Source organism: Capsicum annuum, chromosome 6, assembly GCF_002878395.1.
Source record: "Capsicum annuum cultivar UCD-10X-F1 chromosome 6, UCD10Xv1.1, whole genome shotgun sequence".
In the NCBI taxonomy this organism is placed as follows: Eukaryota; Viridiplantae; Streptophyta; class Magnoliopsida; order Solanales; family Solanaceae; genus Capsicum; species Capsicum annuum.
In genome coordinates, this window is record NC_061116.1 from 139,655,743 (window position 1) to 139,664,784 (window position 9,042).

General features: G+C 35.3%; 1 protein-coding gene across 1 annotated transcript; it reads right to left on the reverse strand.

Moving 5' to 3' along the window:
- Positions 1–6: 6 nt before the first annotated feature.
- Positions 7–1,803, reverse strand: LOC107874983 (RING-H2 finger protein ATL16). The gene has a single exon (XM_016721664.2). The coding sequence runs from the start codon at positions 1,234–1,236 to the stop codon at positions 235–237; it is 1,002 nt and encodes a 333-aa protein (XP_016577150.1). The 5' UTR covers positions 1,237–1,803; the 3' UTR covers positions 7–234.
- Positions 1,804–9,042: the final 7,239 nt, after the last annotated feature.

A 9,042-nucleotide genomic window follows, 5' to 3' on the forward strand; every position in this document is an offset into this window, starting at 1 on the left:
TATCTATACCAACAGAATACTTAATTAAGATACAACTAAAAGAAGAAGACAAACGAAGAGACTAAATGAAAGGGGGGACTGCACATTTTTATGCTTGTAACTAGGAGAGCACTGATTCAAGCAATGAAAATAGCCTCTAAAGTATAAGGTAGGATCACGTAAAAAGACAAAATGTGGTTTAACCCTTCCCTGCACTCGCGTACAGTGGAATTTAGTGTATCGAGTTGCCCTTTTCTATGCCCAATGAACTGGTTGAACTGCATTTCTTGAACTCCTTGCATGCCCAAAGGAGAAAAATGATCTTTTAATGACTCTGGCACTGCTACATTCACCAAGACTATGATCAGGAACTCTCTGCTGCTGTACAATCTCTTGAACAGTCAAATAAAGCTGTCTATCAGCAGCTGAATCCATAGAGAATGATCTCCTAATGGACTGTACTGCAAAATGTTCATCTTTTTTCCTTTTGTCAATGCACTCATCTCCCATGCTTGAAATCAAATTTCTTGAAATATTTAAACTATTTTTTCTTGAAGAAGGGCTAATGGAGAAATGCCCTGATAATGTTGGACTATTTTCTGCTATTTCTATGACAACATAATCTTCATCTCTGCCTGTGAAATTGTCATTTGGAAAATCTCGAGAGGTGGAGCTAATTGAGAGTTTATTTGATGAGATGTTGGTTCTACAAAGTGGACAATTTGCATTTTTTTGAAGCCAAACATCAATACAATCAATGTGGAAAATATGAGCACAACTTGGAATTATTCTTAGCTTCTCATTATCTTGAAAATCATTCAAACAAACAGCACATTCACATGAACTTCTTGTTTTCTCACCAAAGACTGCATCTTTTCCTTCCCTTTTCTTGTACTGGAAAATGGGGATTGATCGAATAACCGATTCATCTAGTCCCCGATTTTCCTCTGCAGGGGAGTAAGCCGTTAAGGGATCTTCAACACCCTGCCTTCTAGAGAAAGAAAACCGCCTCAAAAGATCAATTCTGTGCCAATTCAAACAACATTTGATTACAAAAATGTAATAACTAACTAGCAATAAACCAGTAGCCAATATACCGATGATGGCGATAACTATAATTGGGAAGCCAGCATGGGAAGAAGAACTTGGAGGACTTCTCATAGGAGAAATGGATTCCATTTGATAAATTGTGTAAGATAAAAAGAAGGTGAACAAATGGTTAGGCTTGGATCTTGAATATGCACATAAGCATGTCATGGGAGCTGAAAAAAAGTCATGATAAAGAACTGGTAGGTGAGAAAAAGAGTTGAAGGATCAGTGGCGTATGCAGAACGCTTTGCCCTCAATGTAAGACAAATCTTGATTTAGTCGAACTCCAATAGAGATATCAAATCTAAGTAAAAAGTTAAAAAAAAGTGTTGAAGGATCAGGTTAGTAGAAAAGGTCAAATTTTGATGACAGAAGCAGTACTGTCAAAGGAGACATCAAATGAGATGAATCAACGAACATATGTAAAGAGTTGAGGGAAGTCTGAACGCAGAGGACATATAGTTGGTGAACTCTGTCTCACCATCCAATAAGAGAAAAAAAAGTGGTCTCATTTGTAATCTAACAGATATTGTAATTTAGATCTCAACAAGTTAGGGACTATTTCTTTTTTTCAGATTACTAGCTCATATATAATAAGGACATGAGTTACTAATTAATTGATTTGTTAGTTGATCTATATTACTATAAAAACTGTACATCATTAAGGACAAATACCACAAGTTGGCACTTGGCACTAATTTTCATTTGATACACACTTAAACCGTCGTCAAAATGTACCTATAAAATACCAATTTCCATCTACCCATTTTCTTAGGTCTAACTCTTTAGATTCTACTTACATAAACTGAGAAACTTGTAATTTATTATTTGGATTATCATAAGGTTAATACCTCGAGAGTCCTCTGAAAATGATGCTTTTATTTGGTGTATATTTAAATTATTTTGTCCTAATTACCCCTTTATACTAGAATATTTAGTAGTAGCATTCATTGCCTTGAACACTGACATGACAAATATGATTACATAACACAACGTAATAATATAAAAACACTTTACACCGTCTTTATTATAAACTCTTTCAATAGAGTTGACCCTATTCAGATTTTTGGGAAGTTATCTTTTCAAGTTCTCAACTGTAATTTTTACCCCATTATAAGGATTCAGCCTTTCAAAAGTGATTACTCTTGGAAAGAAAACACTTACGTTAATCCGTCCCTAATCATCAAGAAGAAATCAAAAAAATTTCCTATTGCACATGCAACCCACAAATGAAAAAGTAACCTACTACCCATGCCCAAACATGGTATATCTGAACATATAATTTACATGATCCATCACACATAATGGGTTCTTGGCCACCCACCGCCAAATTTGAAATCTTGAAGTAGTCAAAAAAGTAGCACACGTTTCAGGATTGACAAAAATTCAGTTGGGACCCAATACAGAATTCCTTTGTCAAGAAAAAGCAGAAATCAAACATGTTAAGTCAAATCTGTAATAAGAAAAACTGAATCCTGGAATATGTGCGACACACTTTTACCATTAGACTTCAAATTTGAATGTGCAGTGTTGACTAAAAGAAAATGTTTGTCACACCGTCAAAGTTTGAGCTCTGGCATAGAAATATACGTTTATATATTGTTGACTAAAAGAAAATGTTTGTCACACCGTCAAAGTTTGAGCTCTGGCATAGAAATATACGTTTATATATATATATATATACACTTGTTTCTTCTTCATAGACTATAACACTATACGTATGGCCATAGTAATCATGATTTGAACAATATAAAGCCAAAAGTATGATCATTCTCTATATTAATTATTTAGTTGGCCTTCTTTTTCTTTGAAGAATAAGACAGAAGCAGGTCATTTGTGTAAGCCCCGTGAACTTTCCTAATTAATTCGGGCTAAATTTTAATTTACGAAAAATAATTAAAATAAGCTTGAGGTTTATGAGATCCACACGGGGGCTTAGAAATGGTTGGACCATGGTAGCGAAGAATAATTTGAAGTTATTTGATAAGAGGGATAAGGAATAATTAATTTTAAGATTAATTTTAGAATGAACTTATTTCATGTTTGATTGATATAAAATGCACGAAATAATTCACTTCAAATTAGTTATCCCAAGATCATAGTGTACCATTGGTTTAGGCACTATGATATAATATCTTGATAAGGTATAGAACGGAGGGATGGACATTGGATTCTTTTAAAATGTTCATCGATTTTGATTAGTGCATTCCAAATGCCGAACTACAATTAATTTGGCTCAATTTGATTTTTGTAATTTGGTTCATGAGGTTGTTTCAATTATGTATGTTGGGTGCAAGGTGTATATGTGAATGAAAAATGGAGGAAAAATGGTGGAGAGAAGAGATATATCAATTGAGAAAGTGTACTCTCAAATTGGTAAGTCCTCTTTTTAAAGGGAAGGTCACTATTAATTCTTCCACATTGGTGGGAGAGAAGAACTTGTAAGTGTTTATAATGAGAAACATTAACTCCACATGGATAGTGAGGCAAGAACAAGGTGGTGCCTCGTGCCGTTGTCTTTATCGCTCGGCCTTGGATTTGAAAAATAATCAATCGATGAGATCTAATTTTTTAGACAAAATTTGTTTGAAACTTGTTAAAAAATCTGATACATAGTGTAGGTACGCGACCTATGGGCGCGAAGTTACTGGAATATGCCAAACGTCACCTGCGACCGCAGAACAGGTGCATGTCCAGCATAGACTGGGCGCAGGAACGTGATTGCTGCTGAAAAGGTGCCTTTCTGCTGAACTAATACATCCTTTTTAAAAGGATACATCAAAGCCTATAAATACATGATATAATCCTCAGGTATCAGTATGATTTTTGATAGCAAAAACACTCTTCTTCTATACAAAAACTCTATGTGATCATTAAGCTGTTGAGTGAGTTAGAAGAATCTAACAATTTGAGGTACCGCTATTGTTCGGATTGAAGGCCATTTTATCCTGGGAGGAAGATTCCATAACCTTGGGTACAATGAGCGGAATTATTCCTTAAGGACACTCCATGAAGTCGGGGGACTTGGCCTTAAAATTCTATTTCATCTCATTTCTGAGTTAACGTACTTCTTGGATAGATTATTTATAATCTTGTGTTGAAAGTGTTAAGGAACTTCATAAGTGTTCTAGTCTTAGGATTAAACTTGTGTTGAAGTTATTGTTGCATGTATATACAGATTCTTGTACCCGAAATGTTGTAAATAACAATCTTAAGGAATAATTCCCCTTTCAGAATCTGTATATCTTATTTTTGGAGATTAAAACTTTAATATTTCTACTCCGTTTGAACGTAACTAGTGATTTGAAGACATAAAATCTTCATCACAAGTTAAAGATCACTCGGTTGATGATTGGAAGTTATAAAAACTTTATCGTTAAACTAGAAACAAGAAGTGTTTAAAGTTACTGCAACTTTGTAATAAGTATTTTGATATACTAAAGGTACTGTCTTGTTGTGACAGAAAAATGACTAACGATAGTCAAATGCAAGACACTGCAACGACTGTGGGGGCAACTAGTATTGCCATAATAAATTGCATGAATGCTCCGCCGGCGATGGCACCAACGGAGAAACCCAGAAAGTTCATGGGTATTGACTTTAAGAGATGGCAATAGAAAATGTTCTTCTACCTCACCACTCTCTGTCTTCAAAGGTTCATGGTTGAGGAAACTCCGGAGGTGCCCAAGGGAACCTCAGAAAAAGATTGCTTCGTGATTGTGGAGGCTTGGAAATACTCAGATTTCCTTTGCAGGAATTACATCTTGAGTGGTCTGCAAGATAACCTTTACAATGTGTACAGTGGAACAAAGACATCGAAAGAGTTATGGGGAGTGCTAGAACGGAAGTACAAGATGGAGGATGCAGGAACTAAAAAGTTCTTTGTTGCAAGATTCCTAAAGGATAGAATGGTAGACAACAAGTCTATTGTTTTCCAAGTAGAGGAACTTCAAGGGATCATCCATGATCTCTTAGCAGAAGGCTAGATTATGAATGAAGCATTTCAAGTAGCAGCAATAATAGAGAAGCCACCACTAATGTGGAAAGACTTCAAGAACAATTTGAAACACAAACGCAAGGAGATGTCAGTCAAAGATCTGATTGTACTACTACGCATTGAAGAAGATAGTAAGGCTATAGAAAGAAGGTCAAGAGGCAATTTTGCAATGAATGGAAAAAACATTGTAAAAGATGACCAAAACAACTCCAAAAAGTGAAAGAAAGATGGAAATGAAAGCAATTAACCTAAGAATAAATTCAAGGGGAAGTGCTTCAACTGTGGAAAGATTCACCACAAGTCTATAAATTATCGTGCCCCAAAGAAAGAGAAGAAGAAGGACCAAGCAAATTTGGCTGAGTCTAAGAAAGAAATGGATGATCTGTGTGCTATGCTTTTCGAATGCAACATGGTGGGAAATCCTCACAAATTATGGATGGATTCTGGTGCCACCCGCCATTTTTGTGCCAACAAGGAGTTGTTTTTGATGTTCGCTCTGGATCAAGTAGAAGAAAAGATCTATGTGGAAAACTCTGCTACTGTAAAATTAGAAGGAACAGAAAAAGTGTGCTTGAAGATGACTTCCGACAAAGTGTTGACACTTAACAATGTCTTGTATGTTCCGGAGTTATGAAAGAACTTGATTTCAGTTTCACTTCTAGACAAAAATGGATTCAAATGTGTATTTTTTTCAGAAAAATTATACTTAGTAAAGGAGAAGTGTATGTAGGAAAAGGCTACCTCAATGAGGGCCTATTCAAAATGAATGTAATGAATGTAATGAATGTTGAAATTAATAAAAGGTTCAATTTCTTCTTACTTGCTTAAGTTTTATGATTTGTGGTATGAACTTTTAGGCCATGTTAATTATAAAACATTACGAAAACTGATTAACTTAGACGTTTTGCCAAACTTTGAGTGCAATAAATTAAAGTGTCAAACGTGTGTGGAATCAAAGTATGCAAAGCATCCTTATAAGTCTGTTGAAAGGAATTTCAATCCCTTAGACTTAATACACACAGACATTTGTGATATGAAGTCAACACCATCACGTGGTGGGAAAAAGTGTTTCATAACTTTTATCGACGATTGCATAAGATATTGTTATGTTTATTTGCTAAATAGTAAGGATAAAGCAATATATGCATTTAGGCAATACAAAACTGAAGTTGAAAATTAGTTAGAGAAAAAGATAAAAACGATAAGAAGTGGTAAGGGTGGAGAATATGAATCTCCCTTCACCGGAATGTATGTAGAGAATGGAATTATCCATCAAACTATGGCCCCATATTCACCTCAATCTAATGGAATTGTGGAAAGGAAAAACCAAATTTTAAAGAAAATGATAAATGTCTTACTTATAAGTTCAGGTTTACCGCAAAGCTTGTGGGGGAGGCTATCCTTACAGCCAACCAAATACTCAATAGAGTTTTTCATAGTAAGACACAATCAATTCCTTATGAAAAATGAAAAGGAAGGAAACCCAACTTGAAATATTTCAAAGTATGGGGGTATCTAGCAAAGGTCCAAGTTCCTATGCCTAAAAGGGTTAAGATAAGACCTAAGATGGTGGACTGCGTGTTCATACGATATGCTAAAAGTAGTAAAGCATGTCGGTTTTTGGTTCATAAATTCGAACATCCGAATAATAATGAAAATACGATAATTAAATCAGATAATGTTGAATTCTTTAAAAATATTTACCTATATAAAACTAGACTTGAACAGTCTAGTGGAGGGTCTAAATGACCTCGAGATGAACCAAGTGAGAATGTACATACTGATGAGAATCCAAGATACAGTACATGTCAAAGAATGTCAACTTCGTTTGGATCGGATTTTGTAATGTTTCTCTTAGAAAATGAGCCTCAAGTAAGCGATGGCGTCTTTGAACTCATCATTTTGAAAAGAGGCAGTCGATAGTGAGATTGATTCAATTTAAGAAACCATACATGGGAGTTGGTTGATCTTCCTCCAAAAAATAAACCTTTAGGTTCTAAATGGATCTTCAAAAAGAAAATGAAAGCTGATGGTACTATTAATAAGTACAAGGCAAGACTTGTTGTAAAAGGCTTCAAACAAAAGGAAGGCCTTGATTACTTTGATACATACTCACCAGTAACGAGGATAGCGTCAATTCGGATGTTAATTGTCTTGGCAGCAGTATATGGTCTTGAAATCCATCAAATGAATGTAGAAACAACATTCCTAAATGGAGAATTGGAGGAAGAAATCTACATAGAATAGCCTGAGGGTTTTGTGGTTTCAGGAAAGGAAAATAAGGTGTGTAAACTTGTTAAGTCACTTTATGGACTAAAATAAGAACCTAAACAATGGAATGCAAAGTTTGACCAAATCATGTTGGCAAATGGGTTCAAGATAAATAAATGTGATAAATGTGTTTACATCAAAGACACTCAAAATCACTAAGTCATTGTGTGTTTGTATATGGATGATATGTTGATCATCAGTAGAGACATTTTGGACATAAATGCAATGAAATGAATGCTTGAGAGCAAGTTTGATATAAAAGATCTTGGAGTTGTGGATGCGATCTTAGGAATAAGAATCCATAGAACTCCATAAGGGTTGGCATTGTCACAGTCTCATTATATCAAAAGGTACTCGACAAATTCAAGTCTATGGAATTCGGTATTGCCAAGACTCCATTGGATGTGAGCTTTGCACTTTGAAAGAATGAAGGTGAAAGTGACTCACAATTGGAGTACGCAAGAGTATTGAGATGTTTAATGTGTATAATGAACTGTACATGACCAGACATAGTATGCGGTATAAGTAAGTTGAGTCGGTACATGATTAATCCTAATAAAACTCATTGGATGACAATGAAAAGAGTTTTGTGGTATCTTAAATACACTCAAGACTAGTCTTTGTATTATAATAAATATCCTGCGGTACTTGAAGGATATAGTGATGCAAATTGGATCACCAAATCGAATGAAGTAAAATCCATGAGTGGATATGTATTTACTATCGGTAGAGGAACGGTCTCTTAGAAATCATCCAAACAGACTTATGTTGCTCGCTCCACAATGGAATCTAAATTTATCACATTGGATAAAGCCGGTGAAGAAGCAAAATAGCTCCGAAATTTCTTGGAAGATATTCCTTATTGGCCCAAACTAGTGGCACCAGTATGTATACATTGTGATAGCCAATCGATAATAGGTAGGTCAGGGAGCATGATGTACAATGGTAAATCTCGTTACATAAGACGGAGATATAATACCCATAGAGAATTTCTCTCTAGTAGAATTATCACTATTGACTATGTGAAGTCAAAGGATAATATGTCAGATCCACTTATAAAAGACGTATCTAGAGAAGGAGTTGAGAGAACATCTGAGGGAATGGGTTTATGGCCTAGGACAAGTCAGCATGGCGGTGACTCTACCTAGTAGACTGGAGATCCCAAGAGCTAAGTTCAAAGAGATCAAACAAAGTTGTGTCTGACAGGTTCAACATTGTCAATACCTAACCCATTCTCATGATGTAGACAATGTTTAGTAAACAAGGATAAGACTTAAGATGAAAAGTCTTTTAATGATTATCTAAATTTGGCAGATTTGGCCAAATAGTTTAATCTATAGGATTGAATGTTTAGAAATCACCTATGTGAGGGAAAAGTGGAATCCGCTTCAAGGAGAATGTTAGTAAAGGCCTATTCTCTAAGCACTCATGAAATCGGGACGTGTTTATGGCTGAAAAGAACAAAACCGTGAGAACCATAAACAGTAAAAGGCTAGTTGTGTAACATGTGTTGTCTAGGTGTACATTAAAACTCGACGATTCAAAGATATCAAATCTACCGATTGACCGAGTGCATCTGATACATGTTCAAAGGGAAGCCTACTTATCCAGATGCAATTAGCCTTTGCTAAATGATCATATGCTTGTCCGTAAATTTCTTCAAAAAATAGCCATTCCCCATTCATATGGGGGATTGTTGGGTTTAA